The 22,210-nt window shown below is 40.8% G+C and overlaps 2 protein-coding genes across 2 annotated transcripts; both read right to left on the bottom strand.

The window, feature by feature from the left end:
• Positions 1–389: 389 nt before the first annotated feature.
• On the bottom strand, positions 390–947 carry LOC125376877. The gene has a single exon (XM_048389266.1). It carries the CDS (start codon positions 945–947, stop codon positions 390–392), a length of 558 nt encoding a protein of 185 aa, XP_048245223.1.
• LOC124112345 (killer cell lectin-like receptor subfamily B member 1) lies at positions 642–21,052 on the bottom strand. Its single transcript, XM_046472415.2, has 5 exons — positions 20,686–21,052; positions 19,471–19,552; positions 17,581–17,751; positions 12,399–12,588; positions 642–1,217 (listed from the first exon to the last, which is right to left on the bottom strand). Exons 1-5 carry the CDS (start codon positions 20,983–20,985, stop codon positions 1,178–1,180), a joined length of 783 nt encoding a protein of 260 aa, XP_046328371.2. The 5' UTR covers positions 20,986–21,052; the 3' UTR covers positions 642–1,177.
• Between the last annotated feature and the right edge of the window lie 1,158 nt (positions 21,053–22,210).

Raw genomic sequence — 22,210 nt, forward strand, 5'->3', positions numbered from 1 at the left:
ATCTGTATGTAAAAATGAAGTGTTGTTTCGTATAATGATAACATGAAAAACAGTAAAGTACTTACACTCATTGGCACTGAACCGCCTGTAGAGTTGGCCCAATGTTTGATCAGGTACCACTTCTTCTTCCCGTCCTTGCTGGAGGCGATGGAGGTGGCCATGACACGGTTGTCCTGTAGGTTTCTGCCCTGGCTCCACTCTCCTGGGATGACGTCTCTGTTGGCATCTTCCAAGGGTCTAGCTGCTGGTTCTGCAGTGATTGATACCTCATTCTCATCAAGGGACGGAGAACAATGCATGACTTCACGATGATCTTGACGGTGGATGGATGGCGCTGCATTGTGGTCAGCAAAACCTGGAAGCGGTTTGCCAGAATTTCAAATGCATTTTCAACAACCCTCCTGGCTCGGGACAGTCTGTAATTGAAGACAACACAAGGTGTATGTCTTTATCGTCTGTTTCCGTAGGCCAAATGCATCTTCACCGACGAAGAAGTATGGCACATCCTTGTAGGCATTAGGAAGAGGATCTGGAGTAGGGAAGCCAATGGTTCCATCTTCAGCCATTTGTTTGAGTTCAGACTCGTTGTAGATCTGGGCGTCAGACGAGGCTCCGGGACTAACCACATCTGCCCAGAGGAATTTGTAGTCCGCATCTACCATTGCCATGAGCACGATGGAGTAGAATTCCTTGTTATTGTAGTATACGGAACCACTCTTTTGAGGAGCCTTGCAGGCAACATGATTGCTATCAAGGGAACCACAGGTATGTTGGAAGTTCCACTTCTCCATGAACTGGTCTGAGATCTCATACCAGCCTTCAGGGGTTGTGGGGCAGGTCATCGCCTCGTCAAGGTACTCCTCAATGATGGCTTGGCAGACTTCTCTCACGGCCAATGACTGGGTGTTGTGGGGTACCCTCCAACCAAACTTCAAGGCCGTGTACATGGTCCCAGAGGCGCTATGGCACAGAGTGATGTTTGGTGATCCTTGGCCCAACTCGCTGTACCAGCTCGTCGTACATCTCTGGGGACATTCTGAGGAAGTTCTTGAAGGCCCTCTGGTCCTCTCTGTGGTGCTTCACCAGCAGCTGGTCATACATCCCATTATTTGCAGTGCATCATCTTTATGTACGCGGTTGTTTTTTAAATAATGTAGCTGACGGTCATACTGTGACGCTAAATTCTCGATGTCTCCATATATTCCAGGATATGTTTTCTTAAATTATAAAAAAAACACAGAGTGGGACACTGGTCGACGTTTATGTCTTTGGTGGCACATTAAACGACAACAGTTTATATAAGACATTAATATAAGACATTACCTCGGAATTCATTATCGATAGTATTAAGTTTCTTCAAACCAATAATACTTTTAATTTTATGGTTCTCATTTAAAAAAAATTTAGAGGCACAGTAATCTGGACAAAATAAAGGCCTCTTCTTTTACGACTCTAGTACTCGGTTATTTGAAGGAAACATTGTACTCAAAAATTGCAAAAAGATCGGCATTGCATTTTCACAGGTTTTTCAAGACAAATAGAAAAGACTTTTAGATGATTGTTCGTTCTTTGGAATAAGAATGAAGACGATTTACAGTGTTTGATAGTGATTTTACAGACACTCCATCCAAGCTTAAGCCTTACTTTAGAGATGAGCGATAAATCTATCGTTTCTAGATGTAATGGTTACAATTTCAAATAATATAATTGAAACAAATGTATATTACAAACAAACCGATTCCAAACAATACCTCAATTACAATTCCTATCACCCCATATACTAAAAACAGTGTCCCTTACTCATTAGCACGTAGAATCTGCGCGATAGTATCTAATTATGATCGTTCACAATATAGACTTAATGAACTGAGGGAGTCGCTATCAGAAAAAAACTACCCTAGAAAAATAGTAGAAGACACAATAAACAAGGCTAAATCACAACACCATGGGGATCATTTAGAATCTAAAGATAAACCGAACGAGAGTGTTCTCCCTTTTGTTACAACCTTTAATCCCCATAACCCGGAAACATTTGGAAATTATCGGGAGACACTGTATTCTTTAAATAAGTGTAAAGAACCAAAACAAAAAATGTCACTAAATAAACTTATTAAAAAAAAGACAGAGTTATAAACTTAAACATATTCTTACTAGGGCTATTTTCTCTAAAGGACGATGTGACGTTAAATCTTAACTCACTCAATTCTCTAAAGGAAAACAAAAATGTAAAACAGTACAAAAGTGTAACAGACCCAATTGTGGTATTTGCCTTCATGTTTTACAACGGAATAGCTTTCTAGGTCCGTGAAAATATGAATTGTGCTTCAAAACCTTGATTTATGTCATACAATTTTGCTGGATGCAAAGCCGAATACATTGCACAGACAGGGGACAGCCTGAGAACGAGAGTGAAGGTCCACCGACAGCAAATAAGGTACCCCTTGACGGTGTATCCCACTCAGTCAACACATTGATCAATGTGCCGGGAATAAAGCACCAAATTTTGTGATATTCCAGTTTTACAAATGTGAAAATGATGCACTGAGAACGATAAAAGATAGTTATAATATTCATACTTACAAACAAATTATTGTACCTTTTTCTTCTACTACAAATCTTATTACTGTATTTCAGTATGTGTCGTACGCCTGTCATAAGTCCTATTGTGACGTCACAATGTTAGATTCCATTATGACGCCATACTGTGTAAATGGGCACTGTGACGTCAAAACAGCGTATAACTGTACTTGGTATAACTGTACACTTGAAAATCACATTCGTGAAACTGGTTGAGCAAATTATACAGCTCATCTTTGGACTTTTGTATCTATCTAAGAAAGGATTTCGAAAGAAGACACACATGTTTTATCGTAAAGGTCATGTGGTGACATGATGGTGCTGTTCCAAATGGAGAATTCCAAAGAAAGGCTCATTCTCAATTTCACAATACAACTTGTTAATACACTTGATCACTGGCTGATGACTTCGGAATTGGTTTGATAATGTCAAGCCCCCCACATAGATGGTGTACTTTCAGTATTTAAAACCGACCATTTATTATTCTTGGGGGTATCGGAGTCACAAAACTTTTTGGAGTGTTTCTTCCCTATCCACGAGTGTTTGTCTTTGTGGCCCATCATCAAACCGTTGGAGAAATGCATAGCGTGATATAAAATTTAAAGTTTTAAAAATTGTATTTTTTAGAATGAATCGTACATTTATATACTTATCCTATCTCAGACGCTATATGGAGCTTATATTTGACATGATCAATTTCTACCTCCACCATATTAAAGGGAAAATAAAACAAAGCGATTTTGTTTCAAATTCTATTATTCATATAGTTACTAATGTATTGACATAAAACATATACTTCCAACATCCAATACATTTGACCGCCCTAAAAGACAAAAACATTCGATATAGGAAAAGGGAGAGATGGATAAAATGAACAATGAACCAACGAATGGCGGCCTATTCAAATATGAAACAACGATGCCAGAGAAGTCAATCCAATGAACCCTTGTGTTTCAAAACCTCCAGTCTCGCTAAACAATATGTGATGGCATGAGTCTTTTCAACACAACTTTTTCCAAAATATGTCTATTACTGCATACCATTCGCACGCATTCCCTTCTAGAAGTAACCATGCGTTGATCCAATTATTCTTTTGAGTTCAATTGAAACACCGCTACCTTTTCCATAGTTCATTATAAGTCTATGCACACTACCGGTTCTTGGAAGGGCAATACATCCGTGGTCGCAAATGGAGAAATGATCTTGTGTTTTGATGGACCTGGTGGGACACTGGCAAGAAAGATGTCACAGTCTTGCACAATAATCTGTCAGACGACTGCTGAGACCTGTGATTAGAAGCACCACCTCGTCTGACAGATCGTTGAATGCAACCTTTTTATCATATTGTTGTTACTGCCTTACTGGTACTGATCTTTTCGACATGAGAAGTGCACTTCTTGATTGTTGCTGTTGGTACTGTGAAGGCCTTGTCTTGGCAATTCCTTTCTGTTCCCTTTCCATGCCTAAAAAACCCTGATCATCACATTGCGAATGACGTTGTTGAGATACGTTGTGTTCTTCGTCGCTACTATTTGTTTTTTTTAAAATCCTTGTCTTGGCATGTTCCTGTGCCCTTCCATGTCTCGTGGCTGCTCTCTTTGGGTTCCATGAAGTTGTAGAGCAACATTGTGTTCCCCTTCTTCTTCAGCAAAATTGCCAAGATTGATTGTTTGGGTTGCAACACTGTATGCAGGAATTATTTTTACAGTAGCATCATTGCCAAGCAAGGTTGGTTGGTTGGGTGGTTTGTTTTTTAACGCCGCACTCACCAATATTCAAGCTATATGACGGCGGTCCGTAAATTATCGATCTGGACCAGACAATCCAGTGATTGACATCATGAGCATCCATCCACGCAATTGGGATCGATGACATGCATCAACCAAGTCAGCGAGCCTGACCACCCGATCCCGTTCGTCGCCTTTTACGACAAGCATGCTAAGCAAGGAGTATAAGATAATATGAACATTAAACATATCTGAGACTGCTTGCAGTGTTGTGTGGTCTATGTAGGTACCTTCATCTAGCATACCGGATGTTGATTACAACATGAATTTCAAACTTGATTCTTTATTTTCGTTTCTTATGAACAAACACCAGATTGACTGTAACAGATAGAAAGAATTTCATTGAGTATGTGCCTTCTAAATTCCCTGACGTTAACACATTTACTTCATAATACAGCAGTAGTATACTAGGTAGGGCTTGTCTACTTTCACATAGCATGTACATTCGACAATAATGTAACTTAAGGCACAAACTTGGAAATACACAAAATATGTAATGATAAAAAAATGTGCAAAAACAATACATCAACTGCACTAGATAAACAGGAAGCTTAATATTTCATATGCCTTTCATAACAATACTTATGAAAAGAAGTTGAAGTCTAGTCCATATTTCCATAATCTAAGTCTAAATCAGCCATAAAACCTAAATTATGAAGAATTCAGTTTCTATGTATGGTAGAAATTAAGAAGATGCATTCACCAACAAATTCCAATCTATGAATTGTCAAATAAGTGAATAAATGTGTCTCACCATCACTTTAGACATCACAAAACATTCCTCGCACGACTTCCCCATGCATGGTGATTTGACCTCACCAGTCTGTGATTATCTTGCTTCTTTTTAAGGTTGACATAAACTTGGCACATACTCAAAAATGAAACATATCATTCAAAACCAGGTAATTAAAATACAAATCCTAACCGTTATGAATATTTTATATTGTATAATACTGTTGTCATATGCAAAGACAATTTGTAGAAGTACTATAAACCAGATTGTATACCTCCTTAACAAATTGAGCTATCATAAATGATAGGAAAATAAAATAAAGATTTGACCGTTACACCGGATATGTATGTATCCAAGTCTTTGCCCGCAAAAAGTTCCAAGGGGAATCCATCTGAAGTGTTGGGATGTTCTCGAAGTGTTCTAGACGATCTTAATAAACCAATTTTAGATAAAAGGTGTCACAATCCTGCAAACTGACAGTCGCCGTTCCTCGGATTGTCATAAACGATGACACCTTGTAATGTAATTGGCCTGTCCGTGTCCAATAATGGTATTTGATACTTTGCTCGATGATGCCCTGCGCTGTAAGCGATCTGCTTTCATTTTACCTCTACATCAATTGTGGTACTTGACAACATATCAACTGACATCCATTCAGACATGTCTTCTTTTCGTGTAATAGGATTTGTGAATGAAATCTTATACATAGATTTCAACTTGTGTGCAAAAACCCTTTCCTTTTAGGGGCCTTTTTGGAACCATAGCTGCATAAAACACCATCGAATACATTGAACACTGAGGTTGCAGTCTTTGTTGTCTTTGAATACTGAGTCTGTCGGTTTTGTTTGTCGCAACTTCAGCCCGATGGCTAGTCCGAGAAACGTACTTACTCTGCTTCAACATGTCCTTGGAGTTTGGCTCATTAATATCTACATTCACTACATCATCTTGAAATCATCTTTCGAAATGCACTTCAAAAGAACTCTGCCATCCTATACATTCTTTCTGTTCGTTATTCAGTGCTGAGGCAACGTATCTTCACTAATGTGATGCTCAGTTGACGCCCTTGGTGCCCACAGTTACAAAGTCATACAATTTCTTTTCAATTGTCTATGGGATCTTTCCCCTTTCACTCGAGATTGAGGGTGGTCAGGTCCACTATGTAAGGGTTTGATATTCAGGGTTTTACATGTCCTTTAATTCGAGACCTTGGCCCAATTGTAACTTGCTAGGTGGAGCACTGGCTACACCTTTGCGTTTCTTTGTTTGCAATGCCACAAGCCACCTAAATCTACTGAACACATCCACAGGAGTCAGGACAAATGTATATGTTTTCCCTTTCCACCGAACAGCATTTGTGCTGAAATCTACGAGGTCAACTTGGTGGTGTGATTGGACACACTTTGCTCTCACTGGTCTGATGATAGCTTTATTTGCAAACTTGGCAGATTGGAATACTTCTGCTATGGTAGCCACTGAAATGCCAGTCAGAATCTCTTGAAATATATTTTGTAAGATGCGCAGCTTTAAATGTAATTTGTAACCCCGCCTAAGGAGACATGTACCATATTAATTCCTACTAAAGTAAACATTTCTTCAGTTACTGTGAACAGTATGCATTTTTATCCCCCCGGCATATAATGCGGGGGGATATAGCGATCCGTCAGTCTGTCAGTCCGTCCGTCCGTCCGTAATCATTTCCTTTTCCGGGGAAGAACTCGAAAATAATTCAGTGTATTTGATCGAAACTTAATTATCTATCAGTCACATACTGAAGTTGTGCCTTTTGCTATTAAGGAATTTTAGAATTTTTTATTTTTTACGTTTCCATGGTAACAAGTTTGACTAATTAGGTTCTATGAGGGTGGTGTTCGTTTCCGGAGCGTAACTCGAAAACTGTTAAATACTTTCTTACAAAACTTTGCATGTCTACCAGGCACAAACTGAACTGGTACCTTTTGCTATTTAGGAATATTATAAATATTTTATTTTTTTGTCTCAATGGTAACAAGTTGGACTTAGGTTCTATAAGGGTGGTGTTCGTTTCCGGAGCGCAACTCAAAAACCGTTAAATACTTTCTTACAAAACTTAACATGTCTACCAGGCACATACTGAACTGGTGCCGAATTTGTATTTTTTTATTATTTACGTTTCCATGGCAACAAGTTGGATTTAAGTTTTCATATAGGGTGGGAGTATTAAAAATAAACTGTTAAATATTTCCTTGCCAAACATTGCATGTCCATATATAAAGTACATACTGAACTGGTGCCATTTGATATTAAGGAGTTTTAGAAATGTTTATTTCAGAATTTCCATTGCAGCTATTTTGACATGGTCTAAGAGAAATGTTGGGTCAGTTACCTGGTTTGGGACCATTACATGTTAAAATGTGTGGGGGATATAGATGACTTCGTTGACTATACGCTTGTTTCTTGTAATTTGTCATTTATTTGCACAAAAAAACCCGACAGAAACACATGTTTTACTATCCATGTCATATGGATGCGACCATGGTGGATCTTTTGTTGGTAAACAATGTACGCTTCTTAAAGAACATTCAACTCTTGACTCATAAACAGAATTGCACATTTACTTGTGGTTACTTTACAGACAGCTGCCGGGGGGATATGTCATCTTTCTGATGACTCTTGTTAGTGAAAGACATTCAGACTTCATTTGATCTTCACTATCAATTTTGACTATTGTAAAACGGCTATCTAGAAATATACCAATTATGAATGAGTGAGTGAGTATGGTTTTAGGCCGCTTTTAGCAATATTCCAACTATATCACGGCGGGAGACACCAGAAATGGGCTTCACACATTGTGCCCATTGGGGAATCGAACCCGGGTCTTCAGCGTGACGAGCGATCACCTGAACCACTAGGCCACCCCACCGCCCCAAACAAATTGTCACAGAGAAAATATGGCACATGCCACATTCATAGAACTTCATAAGTATTTGAAGAAAAAGGCATTTTAGTGATTATGGAAAACATCCTTCACGGCTGACCTTCACCTTTGCATTGACCTTACACTTGGGTCACTCTTGACCCTTTTTTAATCTGAGTCTGGCCTAAACAAAACACATAGCAAATGTGTTTGACCTACTGTAAACCGTTTATATATTGTCACTTTTAATTGTTGAAAGTGTTGACCTTGAAAGTGAATTTAATATTCAATATCGGTAACAAGTATTTCATAAACATTTCAAAGGGCTATCCAGCACATCAACCAAATATGATGTCAATTGGTTGAATTCAAGGTAAGAATTAAACAATATGCTAGTCATAAAAAGTAGATCACATTGACCTACCACTGACATAAATCATTGTCATCACTTGTCATGAGACCCGTGAAGATTCCGGGGTAGAATAGGTCTTCAGCAACCCATGCTTGCCATAAAAGGCGACTATGCTTGTCGTAAGAGGCGACTAACGGGATCGGGTGGTCAGGCTGGCTGACTTGGTTAGTGCATGTCATGGTATTCCAATTGCGTGGGACCCGTGAAGATTCCGGGGTAGAATAGGTCTTCAGCAACCCATGCTTGCCGTAAAAGGTGACTGACGGGATCGGGTGGTCAGGCTCGCTGACTTGGTTGATACATGTCATCAATCCAAATTGCGTGGATCGATGTTCATGATAATAATCACCGGATGGTCTGGTCCAGACTCGATTATTTACAGACCGCTGTCATATAGCTTGAATATTGGTAAGTGCGGCGTTAAACAACCAACCAACCAACCAACCAATTGCGTGGTCATTGCCATTGCTGTGTGGGGGCGGTCGGATAGCCTGGTGGTTACAGCGTTCGCTCGTCACGCCGAAGACCCGGGTTCGATTCCCGTACAGTGTGTGAAGCCCACATCTGGTGTCACCCGGCGTGGTATTGCTGGAATATTGCTAAAAGCCGCGTTAAACCATACTCACTCACTCATTGTTTTGTGTATCAACTTTTGTTACTGTATCCATCGTTTAGGTTTGTGATGTGTGAGTTGAAAGTAGTATAAGTATGTTTCATTCGGATCGAACCTAATTTATACCTTTTAACTAACAATCCTAGTTCGTTGTAGGGAACAAAGTTCAATGGAGGTAAACTTAACAATACTTAAACAGTGTGTGTTTCGTTTGATTTAATATAAATGTAGCTTTTGACTACATCTTTCCGAAAATATTTTTTTATTTCATTGACTGTTGTTTCGAAATTGTCTTTTTCAGAATTTAAAAGGTCTATGTTTAGAAATGGATTTAAAGATTCGTGAGCTTTGCTGCCATGAACCCTTGGCGACATGTAACTTTTCAATCTATTTTATTTTCACAAAAGGATTCCAAGTCATTTTAGCCCCCCTTTACCGTTTTCATTTATCAACATTTTCCTTTTAATTCCGTCTCACCTGACTGCCCAAACACGTTTAAATAAAACTGAATTCAGCCTTTTAAAGAACTGTTTTCTGGGATGGGAAGCGCCACCAAAATTTGTGTAAAGAGAGGGAAAATCTGAAATTTTATTATTGTTATTCTACCTATTATGTTTTGCATATTTTGGTAAAGATCATATCAATGTTTAAAGCGGTCATTTCCTTCAAGCAAGTTGAAAACATTATTCGTATATTTTGAAGGTTCTTTTTCAGATCCATTAAAAGTGAAATTTGTATCAACTGCATATTGAAATATAAGCTATTCTTTTCCTCTAAAATCAATTCCCGTTTCATGTTATTTGATATTACCGCAATAACAAACATTTCTACACAGATAACAATCAGATATAGGGCCACCACGGCAGCCACGCTCTAAAGAGAAACTGTCGTAAAAGGTGACTATGCTTGTCGTAAAAGGCGACTAACCGGATCGGGTGGTCAGGCTCGCTGACTTGGTTGATGCATGTCATCGATCCCAATTGCGTGGATCGATGTTCATGATATAAATCACTGGACTGTCTGGTCCAGACTCGATTTTTTACAGACCGCCTTCATATAGTTGGAATATTGCTGAGTGCGGCGTTAAACAAAGAAGTTGAAGATGTGTGCCTTTATATAACCATTTCATAGTTCCTTTAAGGTCTCCCTCTTCTAAAGACAAATATTTTGGTTTTGTTTTAATTCACTTGAATTCCTGTAGAATCACAAATGTTTATAACACGTTTATTCTCTGTATAATTGTAGAGCAGAATAAGCTATTTAAGATGCATCATCAGCAAATAGTAAAGCAAAAATATTTGGAAAGTCAGCCGTTATAAAGCTGACCCTTCCAAGACCCTTCCTCCAGATCTGATATTGATTCAGTTAGAAAGATGATAAATAATATTGGGCTTAAAACACATCCTTGGCGGGTTCCTAGGTCGCACTTTAAATAATCAGATAAAGCTGCTGGGGTTTCTTACGCTAACAGATTAGAATACATACATACAAGTAATTTAATAAAGTTGCTTTCAAGGCCTACCCTTCTCAAACTATTCATTAAATCTTTATGATTAACTCCATCAAATGCCCTTGAAGAGTCAACGATGATGCTGTAAAATCTACCCTTAGGTTTGGATAGGTATTTTTTGTGCAGCTACCTGTAATGTGAAAATGTGATCATAAGTTAAATGTCCGGCTCTTAAACCAGCCTTGAGATTTGTAAAATTAAGAAATCACCGACGAGTGGGAGTTGTTTATCGTACAATAAAACACTGCAGGGAGAATAAACCATGAGGGGCGGAGCCGAGTGGTTTATTCTCACTGCAGTGTTTTATTGAAGATAAACAACGACATCGAGTCGTTTGTTTCATATTAGAGAAATCAACATTACGTACAGCCTCTTCTAGGATGTTACTAAAAAGGAGACACTTTAAACATATTTACCCGTATTTAAACAATGATGACTCCCTGAATAGAATTCAACCGCGGCAATGTCGGACAAGTCCATTTTACCGATTGTCATATCTCTCCCTCTTTTGGATGCGATCGTTCGGCCATTGCGTTTATCTGCGTTGCCCAGCTACATCTATGGGGAACAACTCACGAGACGCTCCGTCTAAAAAATAACGTCGTCTATTATACGACGTCATCAAGTTGCGAGCGCGTGTTCGAATCTCCAGAAATGATGTCATGATAGAAAAATGTTTTATCGTGAAATAAACCACACTTCGTTCTTCATTGTTCTTTGCGATTTATCACGTAGCTATCTTATACAAAATCATTAATGTCACACCAGGACTGTAGTCCTTTATCCAGAAGGGGGCACGGGTGGCCCAGTCGTCTAAGGCGCCGGAATTTGCTGTGCAGAGTTGCGTCCCTTGGGCACGTCAGAAACCTATGATTGTGGGTTCGAATCCCGGTTCGCCCCGATTATGTTTCTAGGTTTGTCAGCACCATACCCGTGCTCATGGGTTTCACCGAAGTGGTAAACTATGGAATACTGTAAGGGACATTCTCGCGATCTCGCATTCTCGCGATCTCGACCTTTGGAAACGAGGTAAATATGCCCAAAACACGAGAATGCGAGATCGCGAGAACGCGAGATTTGGCCAAAATCTCGCGTTCTCGCGATCTCGCATTCTCGTGTTTTTGGTACATAGCACTTTTTGTCAAAAGTCGACAACGCGAGAATGCGACATTTGGACATGATGCAAAATCTCGCAATCTCGCAATCTCGACTTGTCAAATTAGGCCACAAAATAACGAAATCGCGAGAACGCGAGAATGCGACATTTCATTTTCTCGCGATCTCGCGTTCTCGTGTTCTCGCGTTTTAGACGCTGTCCGTGCGCATGCGTAATATCATAAGGTCAAGGCCCATGCGCACGTTAGTAGTCCTTTGGTCATGCTTCTTTCATGCTCTTCATTCTCCAAGTAGTATTTAGCAAACTTATGACTTGAGCTTGAAAATGCTATGTAATTTACATACACAAAGTCTGAGTCATCTCCCGTTGTTACAGTTTCCTATGTACTTTATAATAAAACCCTAAACATGCTCAATATAATTTAACAAAAGAAATTGTGTCTATGAATGTCCAATGATGGTGAAAACATAAATGTGTCCGAAAGCTGGAAGCAAAACTTTTACCGTCAGTGAGTGAGTGAGTAATATTGCTTAAAGCCGCATCAGCAGTATTGCAGTTATTCGCGGCTACACTGTCAGTTACAGAAATAATCACAAGCCAGTGAGTTTCTCAATGAGGCAATTTTATACACGGCTAGAATATTCATTAAAATAAAATTCTCATGTCGAAGTGCAATAATCTTGAACGAAACGTTAAACCCCATTTCACCTCACCTCGCCTGTTCAGTGGAGAGTAGAAGTTTGGCATATGTACCTATTTTCATACCAGCACTTCGAATTATACCATTCCAATCTGTTCAATACCATGCACCGTTGAATGACGTTTTCGTCTGGCTCAGAAGTTGCCCAGTCATTGTATATGAATTCAGTCCCATCCACCCATCGCCAGGTCTTCCACTCTGCAGCATCCGTTCCTCCAAGCCAAAATTTCTTAGAATTGAGACCTGAGAGAAAGATGAAAAAAAGTATTTCCTTTCGGAACTATAACATCAACGCATGGACTCAAAAAATGGATTCATATTTTTTTACGCTGCTTTTATCAACATTTTACGGCGGGTGTCGCCAGAAATGTGCTTAACACATCAAACCCGGGCTTTCGGCGCGAGGAGAGAACCTATTACGACCCCATCGTCCCTTGAAATCAATAAAACACATTATAGCTAAAATGGATAGAATTATCAGTAAACCGCCCGCATGTTATCAAAAATCAGCGGGCCACTGTAACTTGATAATGCCCTCATATGGCTTGACGACGGGCCATTATCACGTCCGTTGTTGGGTGACGTCATAGGGTAGGCATAGGTGACGTCACGTTAAATAGTGACGTCATCTGGTTTGTTCTATGACGTTTCCATATTTGTAATAGTGGGTCAGTGACATTTGTGTTGATTTCAGTAAATATTTCAAAACCGATATTGTTGTTTCTTTTTATTTGATACAAAGTTCCATCCATTTTAGCTATAATAACAGTAACGCTATTCTTCAGGGCATTATCATTTGCAGAAGCCCTCGGTCTTTTCAACTGCCCTCCTTCGTCGGGCAGTTAATGGAAGACCTCGGGCTTCTGCAAATGATAATGCCCTGAAAAATAGCCTTACCCTTATACTAATCAGAAGAACAGTATTCGCTCACTGATATTTTAAAAGTTAATAGATATGGGCGTTGAGGTGGAATTTCGTGGATTTAACAACGATTTTTCACTCAATTTCATTTCTGCGATTGGTTTTATATGATTTGGGAGCTTCGTATTCGAATCCAAATTCTAATTTATTTTAGTTAGTTATAGTTTCCTTTGCTCGTCTGTGTACTTGTTGTCGGCCAAAACAAACAAAAACGTATTTATTTGCATTTATATATAAGCATACGCTCATATACATGATTTCATATACGTGTTTTACAGGCCACCAGAGGGCTAAAACAGCAAAACTTGCTGCGCAAAGCACGAGTTTAACCAGTCAAATACGTATCTCTGGTGAGCGATTAGGGACAGACAATATACTATTAGGCCGGAATGCGCACGGATGGCCGACGTGTAGCGTGTTAGGGGAATGACATATTTTATTGTTATCCTCCTAAATTGTCAGAGGGCCCAACTGTCAGACGACTTATACCGGGATTAGGTAAGGTGAGAGCACAAGTAATTGTTACCTGTTTGCCTTAATGTAAAGTGGAACATCCCTACACAAATGACAGACACCAATATAGTATTCCTCAACCGAGTTTTAGCAATCTGCATCCAAAATTTCAAGCATTCGTCTGCCCAGCCTCGCTCAGACTCTTCCTGTGTCAGCGTGGCACCCCTTGACTTCTTAATCCCTTGTACCAAATCTGAAGAGGCTGTTGTGTTGCTGATGAGGGAGACTGCGTTTGCACGAGCATGAAAACACTACATATACTACATGTGGGATTGGGCCCGTGAAGATCCGGGGTAGAATAAGTCTTCTGCAACCCATGCTTGTCGTAAAAGGCGACTGTGCTTGTCGTAAGTGGCGACTAACGGGATCAGGTGGTCAGGCTCGCTGACTTGGTTGATGCATGTCATCGTAACCCACTTGCGTGGATCGATGCTCATGATGTCGATCACTGGATTGTCTGGTCCAGACTCGATTATTTACAGACCGCCGTTATATAGCTGGTATATTGCAGAGTGCGGCGTTAAACATCAAACAAACAAAATAATAGTGTGTGCTGTGTATATATGGCCTGCAAATTCAGTTATGTATACTCACACGCAAACGAAACGCAAGTCGAGTAAGCAGTATAGTTGTTATTTATTTTCAACAGTAAAGAAAAGAAATACTAACAGGGTAAGATTGACAAAAAAATGACTGAAGACACTTTAATGGATTAAAAGGCAGATGACATAATTGTTTTTTTCAAATGTTAAGGGCTTACACAGTTTCGGGTCAATACCCAAAATGCCAGTCAATACCTGGTGTGACCACCATTAGCATTGATCACTGCCACACATCTCCTGTACATTGAGTGGATCAGACGATTTGTGATGGCCCTAGGCACACATCCAGAGCAGCTGTGTGTAGTTCATCGGCAGTTGTAGGGACTGGGCGCACATTGTGCAGACGCCTTTGAACCTCATCCTACAAGTCTTCGATGGGGTCAGATCAGGGCTGAGGGCTGGCCATGGTAGAACGCGGATGTTGTGTTGTTGCAGGAAGGCCATGGTAGCTCTGGCAACATGGGGACGAGCGTTGTCCTCCTGGAAAATGTGTTGTTGATGTTGTGCAAAAAATGGAACAACGTGGGGTCTGATCACTTGGTCGATATTCCGCTGAGCAGTGACGCCGTGTCCCCGACCTTGACCAACATTCAGCAAGCACATGATTCCAAGTCTCGCATTAAGTCCAACCCCTGCCCATATCATGACGCTAGGTCCACCCCATGGATCCCTTTCCACAACGTTTCTGTCAGCGAAACGGTCACCTCGACGCCGCCAAATTCTTACTCTTCCGTCTGAATTGGAGACACAAAACCGACTTTCATCAGAGAAGATTACACGCCTCCGCTCACGATGACGCTAATTGCGATGACCCTGTGCCCACTGAAGTCGTGCTTGTTAATGCCGTGGTTGGAGAACAGGCCGATGTGCTGGTCGGCGACATCTGAGGTTGTTGGAACGGAGACGTCGAATCACAGTGTCCCGGCTAATGTGTCGATTATGTGTTCCTATGGTCTGTCGAGCACTTCCACTTGCAGTTAGGAACGGATGTCGCTGGTGTTGACGGGTAATCTGCCGATCTTGTCGAGGTGTGGTGACCCTAGGACGACCGCTCCGAGGAAGGCAATCTCGGGTCTGTGTAGCATTGTATCGATGCAGGAGACGGTAAATTGTGGTTATGTAAACGTTGAAATGACGGGCAACATCTTGGACAGACTCTCCAGCTTCCAAACGTCCTATAGCCTGGTTTCTATGAATTTGAGTTAGGCGTGGCCAAGGAGTGGTAGGTCCAAGAATCGGCCACAGTTTTATACCCACTACAGTTCGGGACAGGTCGTGTATTTTCGATTTCGCGAGAAATGGGTGCATGATACCCACATATTCATTGAAATGGTGCGTTTTGGCGATTCGTTTTTATGTTGCGTTTTACTCCAAAATGCAACCAAAAATATTGATAACACCATCAGGCTTTACTACATGCTAAAACTCGTATCAATTGATGGTTCCGTGTTTGTTACCTATTTGCTTAAAACCACTTGCGGTTTTTTTTGCGTGTGAGTATATAATGTGCATCGTTGATTTGTTTGACAGTTTATTCCAGGGATTCAACACGTTGGATACTTTAACTCAAGAGTTGGACTGAGATCTGATTACAAGGAACAGGACTTTTTCTCAAGCTGTACAGATGACGATGATTATTCTGTTGATAAGGCTCTCGATACATCTTCTATCGATAAGGCAGTGAACAGCTTTGGATTTCAACTTTTAGTTAGACTTGTGTTGTTCAACTGGTCTACGAGTAGCAAATGGACGTTTATGAAATGATATTAGAGGGAAATATACTTATTAAAGTAGTCTGTTTGACTATTTGCTATTGAAAGAATACAACATTGAACTTGCTCTTGCCATTACGCCGTACAGTTTCCATGCTGCCATTGCTGTTATATTGGGACAGAATTGTCTGACAGATCAGAGAATACATACAACATATTCACGCAAGGAATATGGGTCACACAAAAGGGACGAAAGTTATAGTAAAATGATTAAGAAGGATCTTATGAATCATATAGACTAAATAACTGAAACTATTATTAACTGTTTGGGAGAAAATGTTGAAGAAATTGCTGCAAATGTAAGTGATACCCTGCTAAAAAGCATTATACGGAAAGAAGAGTGAGTGAGTATGGTTTTACCCCGCTTTTAGCAATATTCCAGAAATGGGTTTCACACATTGTACCCATGTCGGGAATCGAACCCGGGTCTTTGGTGTGACGAGCGAACGCTTTTACCACTAGGCTACCCGACCGAAGAAGAAGGTAGACTGTCAGAGGTCATTTTCGCTTCAAAGGTAACCATGAAAATAATCCCATTGGTCTGATAAGTACCTTAGAGTATATCAATGGCGAAGCGAATACATTCGAAGAAGGAAATATGAGAAGATTGTACAGAGGAAGAAAATGTTTTTAAAATATTAGTAAATTTCAACAAATTTCAAACTTCGTTGGCGATATCCTAAGGAATTTTGGACATTTTTTAATGTTCAAAAATAATAAAACCTGGGAAATCATTTTTTAGCAAATAAAAGTATTTTGACATGTGTGTAACTCTTTGTTCTATTAATCTGTACATTTGGATTTCGTGCGTTTGTTTTTAACTCCGCAAGTTGTGTCACACTGGCTTGTAAATAATTGAGTCCGACCAAGACAAACCAATGGTTGATAGTATGAGCAACGTCCTACGCCGAGGTACCATGATGTGCAAGCGAAGTCACCGAGCCTGACCACCCGATCCATTTAGTCGCATTTTACGAAGCCAGGCCTGACTCGGAATTACCAACAGGGTGCACGTGTCTGTATGCCAGATCCACAATGAATTTCGGGGGGCACGGGTGGCCCAGTCGTCTAAGGCGCCGCAATTCGCTGTGCAGAGTTGCGTCCCTTGGGTACGCCAGAAACCTATGATTGTGGGTTCCAATCCCGGTTCGCCCCGATTATGTTTCTAGGTTTGTCAGCACCATACCCGTGCTCGTGGGTTTCACCGAAGTGGTAAACGTCTGAGGCCTGCATCACTTCGGGCTTTCCTCCCACATTAAGCTGACACGCCGTGATATGACTGGAATACTGTTAAAAGCGGCGTTAAACCCAATTCACTCACTCACAATGAATTTCTTCATCACGACATAAAGAAACAGCCATTAATATAAGGATAGAATCATTCCGGATTCTCCAAGCAGATTATCACTATTTAAAACATTGCCTACCTAGTTCGGTGAGAATTTCATCCAAGAATACATTGATGTCCTCTGTTTTCGGCATCATGAGAGAACCCCCTTTCTTCTGGCATTCGGCACTGGCATTAGGCCAGGAAAGGGGGGAGTTCACAGTGAAGGCCATTGTGTCATTACGTTTAAGGTCACGGAGCTGGATCGGGACTACAAGAGATAAAATATACGTGTGTAACACAGGTTGATAAAACGTATGTGAATTTGTGAGTTGGGTTTGTATTTGAAGGGTGCGTTTATTCGTTGTTGAACGCAGCAGCAATATTCAAGCTAAATGACGTGCTCTGACCAGCCGATCCATTTAGTCGCCTCTTATGACATGCTCAGGTTGTCATGGACCTACATTCTTCGGACCTACGGGTCTGTTCAAACAAACTCTCAGTTTTTACCAGGTGGTTGATAGCATGAGCAGCGACGTTCGGGGCACGTTAACCCACAAATCATCTAGTTCACACATAGTAACAGTCTCATTAGCTAGTTTCAAGAACTAGTACTGGGTGTCCGTCTGCACAGAATGTGCACTATGTACAATTAAACCCGTTAAACCGGACGGTACGGTTCACTGTGAAATCTACAAAATTAACAAATTGCATATAAAAGTTCTCAAAACATAATCGTCCTAAAATAATGGTTTTCCGGACTAACAAAGTGCGCACTAGAGGTTTGTGGAACTTTGAAATGCAGACTAACGGATTGTTGACTAACAGACTGCTGACTAACGGATTGTGGATTATCATAGTGCGGACTAAAGGATTGTGGACTAACATAGTGCGGACTAAAGGTTTGTGGAACTTTGAAGTGCAGACTAACGGATTGTGGACTAACAGACTGCAGACTAACGGATTGTGGACTATCATAGTGCTGACTACAGGATTGTGGACTAACATCGTGCGGACTAAAGGATTGTGGAACATTGAAGTGCAGACTAAAGGATTGTGGACTAACAGAGAGTGAAGTAATGGAGTGTGGACTAACGGATTGCAGACTAATATAAGTATGTACTAACGGAGTGTGGAGTAACGGATTGTGGACTTACAAAGCAGGAGTAACGGAGCATGGCCTAAAGTGTTGTGGACTAACAAAGTGTGGACTAAAAGATTGTGGACTTAGTTAAGTGTGAACTAGCGGAGAGAGGAACGGATTGTGTTTGCAGACTAACTTAAGTGTGCACTAAGGGAGAGTGATCTAACTGATTGTTGACTAACAAAATGTGTACGAACGGAGTGTGAACTAACGGAGTGAGGACAAACGTAATGTGCACAAACGGAGTGTGGACAAACGGATTGTGGACAAACAGATTGTGGACAAACGGAGCGTGGACAAACGGAGAGTGGACAAACGGAGTGTGGACAAACGGATTGTGCACTAACGGATTGTGGACAAACGGAGAGTGGACAAACGGTTTGTGGACAAACGTAGTGTGCACTAACGGATTGTGGACAAACGGAATGTGCTCTAACATCAACTGATTGTTGACTGACAACGAACGGATTGTGTACGAACAGAGTGTGGACAAACGGAGGGTGGACAAACGGATTGTGGACAAACGATGTGGACAAACGGAGTGTGCACTAACGGATTGTGGACAAACGGATTGTGGACAAACGGAGCGTGGACAAACGGAGCGTGGACAAACGGAGTGTAGACAAACGGAGTGTTCACTAACGGAGTGTTGGCAAACGGAGTGTGCACTAACGGGGAGTGCACTAACGGAGTGTGCACTAACGGATTGTGGACAAACGGAGTGTGGACAAACCGATTGTGCACTAACGGATTGTGGACAAACGGAATGTGGACAGATGGTTGACTAACAGATTGTTGACTCGGGGTGAGGAATAACGGATTATTGACTAATGCCTACATGCCTACCGCATTCTGTAGTCTTGTTGACCATGACGATACATTTTTCATGTTTGGAACATGTGTGATTCTTGCACAGCCCAGTGACACTCTGGAATAATAAAAATATATTCATGTTTATATTAATACCAACAAGAGTTTGCCACTAACGTGGTTATATCCCCCGCCCTTGTTGCAGAATTTATGACATAATTAAATCTAAACAAACCCTAACCTTTATTAACCGAGGTGGAACTTGTCATGGAAATTGTTAAAAAAAGATGAGTTTGGAACCTAAGTCCATCTTGTTGCCATGGAAACGTATAATATAAATATTTCTAAAATCTAAATAGCAAAAGGCACCAGTTCAGCATGTACCTGACAGACCTGCACAGTTTGATGAAAAAATATTGAACGGTTTATGAGTTATGCTCCGGAAACAAACCCTACCCTCACAATACCTAAGTTCATCTTGTTGCCATGGAAACGTAAAAAATAAATATTTCTTAAATTTCTCAATAGCAAAAGGCCAGTTCAGCATGTACCTGACAGACCTGCAAAGTTTGATGAAAAAATATTGAACGGTTTATGAGTTATGCTCCGGAAACGAACCCGACCCTCACAGAACCTAAGTCCATCTTGTTGCCATTGAAACGTAAAAAATAAATATTTCTAAAATTTCTCAATAGCAAAAGGCACCAGTTCAGCATGAACCTGACAGACCTGCAAAGTTTGATAAAAAAATATTGAACGGTTTATGAGTTATGCTCCGGAAACGAAACGTGACGGACGGACAGACGGACGTACGGACGGATGGACGGACGTGCGGACGGATGAACGGACGGACGGACGGAGCCCGTTTCTATATCCCCCGCCAACTTCGTTGGGCGGGGGATAATAATGAATACAAATTAGACAATCTGAATGAGAAAGTTGAGCCCAATGTGCCAGATCTCTTTATCAAGTTGATCAAAGCCACGAAGCCACGAAGGCGAGTATTGGGTTATCATCGCAGCTTTGAACAGATCAAAACACCTTCCCCCCCACCCCAACCCCCAACCCCCAACCCCACCCAAGCCACACATTAACACACACTCTTACTCTAACACTAATGTTCCCAGTGTATTCACAAACCAAGTATCGGTGCCGGATCGAATCTGGAGGCTAAGAACGCTTCCATGCATATAGAATTGCAACACACCTTTGATCAATGGCCACCCTCTTGTCAGACAGAGAACCACATACCTTGGGCCAGTCCTGTACATTACTGTGCAGAAAGTCAGGGTTGTACTCGGGGGATTCAGACACTTCGCTCACGTTCCTGTAGTTGAGGTAACATGTCTTTCTCTTCCTGTCAAAGTCAAAAGACTTGCAAAAGTTCCTCTGAACACATTCAGCGGCGCATTTGAAGACGTTAGCGCCTTTGATAAAATCAAATGAGAAACCCTTTAACCTCGAATTATCGACGATTCGATTTTCATAACCACACATCTCGGACGCAAAAGAATAGGACAAGTATAAAGTGACAAGACTTGCAGAGAACATCTTCTCAACGTGTCTTCTCCAAAGTCTTTACTAAAACTAGGACGATGTTGTTCTACAAGAAGGGACGTCTAATCATCTCCGTGTGCCTGGCAACGTGTAACAAGGTAACAATATAACAATATAACAATGTAACAATGTAACAATGTATTACTTACTTATTCATAAAGATTGGATGCTTTTAATCAATGGTTCTGCGACATGATGCTGATCCTTACCGTTTCGCTTTAAAGATTTAAACAATGCAGTTTTATGACCCAACCAACGTCATCGACCGAGGCTTGTTTGTGTCTTATTGGTCTCGATCTTGAAAGTAGTTAACAAGATCAATAGGCATCATTTACCACACCTGGTGTTTGCTTGGGTTTAGTCGTTAGGGTCATATGACACTTGGGATCGATAAGTTAAAAATATCTAGTTGAATGTATTATGCCTTGGGATCTTATTTTTGACTATTTCATATCTGAATATTTAAGCATGTCCCGCTCTCTGTCATGTATCATGTATTCCATGTGCGTCATCACGTATGTCCAGTTCGGTACCATGTACACTACATTTCATAAGTAACTTCCCCTAGTTTCGCGACATTTTCGCGAAACATTTCCCGCCACTGATGCGGCAAAAATTTCGCTTCACTTTTGAGGCGTTAACACGACGCTATTGCGCCACTTTCGGGATACTTTCGCGCCATTTCCGCGATAATGTTGTAGAAGAAAGAGGCACTTTCGCGGCACTATCGCGCCACTATTGCGTGGTTATCGCGCCGCTGTCGCGTCACTTACGCGAAACTATTGCCCCATAATAATCTCGCTTTCTGGTCACGTTTGTGACACATTTGCGTTACAAGACACTGTGTTACTGTTAACATTTGTAGAATAAGCATTCTTGTGTTATCATATTTCCAATGGCATTCTAGTTTGCATCATTTACGATCACATTGTTAATTTTTTGTCTTTTGACAAATACTGAGATGGATATTTCATTTAAACCGTAAATGTTAGGTGATCATTAGGTCATAACCTATATCACAGATACTTGTACACACTTGAGCTCAGGCGATTTAAATTCTACAACTGAAGTAGAACAGAATCACACATACTCTTGGTGGGCCTTCAGGAAAGCTCATGACCAACTAATGTTTAGTCCCTTTCTGGTATCCAATAATGTTCCGTATTAAGTTTCGTTCTGAACAGGGGGCATGGGTGGCCCAGTCGTCGAAGGCGCCGCG

This window comes from Haliotis rufescens, unplaced genomic scaffold (assembly GCF_023055435.1).
Source record: "Haliotis rufescens isolate VD_foot unplaced genomic scaffold, xgHalRufe1.0.p SCAF_8, whole genome shotgun sequence".
NCBI lineage: Eukaryota > Metazoa > Mollusca > Gastropoda > Lepetellida > Haliotidae > Haliotis > Haliotis rufescens.

Excerpts from the sequence above, each read along its gene's own strand:
- LOC125376877 (XM_048389266.1), bottom strand. The coding sequence starts at position 947 with ATGTACACGGCCTTGAAGTTTGGTTGGAGGGTACCCCACAACACCCAG.
- LOC124112345 (XM_046472415.2), bottom strand. The coding sequence starts at position 20,985 with ATGTTCTCTGCAAGTCTTGTCACTTTATACTTGTCCTATTCTTTTGCG. Across the intron at positions 19,553-20,685 it reads ATGTACAGGACTGGCCCAAG|AGTGTCACTGGGCTGTGCAA; the intron begins GTATGTGGTTCT and ends TTATTATTCCAG. Across the intron at positions 17,752-19,470 it reads CAACAAGACTACAGAATGCG|TCCCGATCCAGCTCCGTGAC; the intron begins GTAGGCATGTAG and ends TATCTCTTGTAG.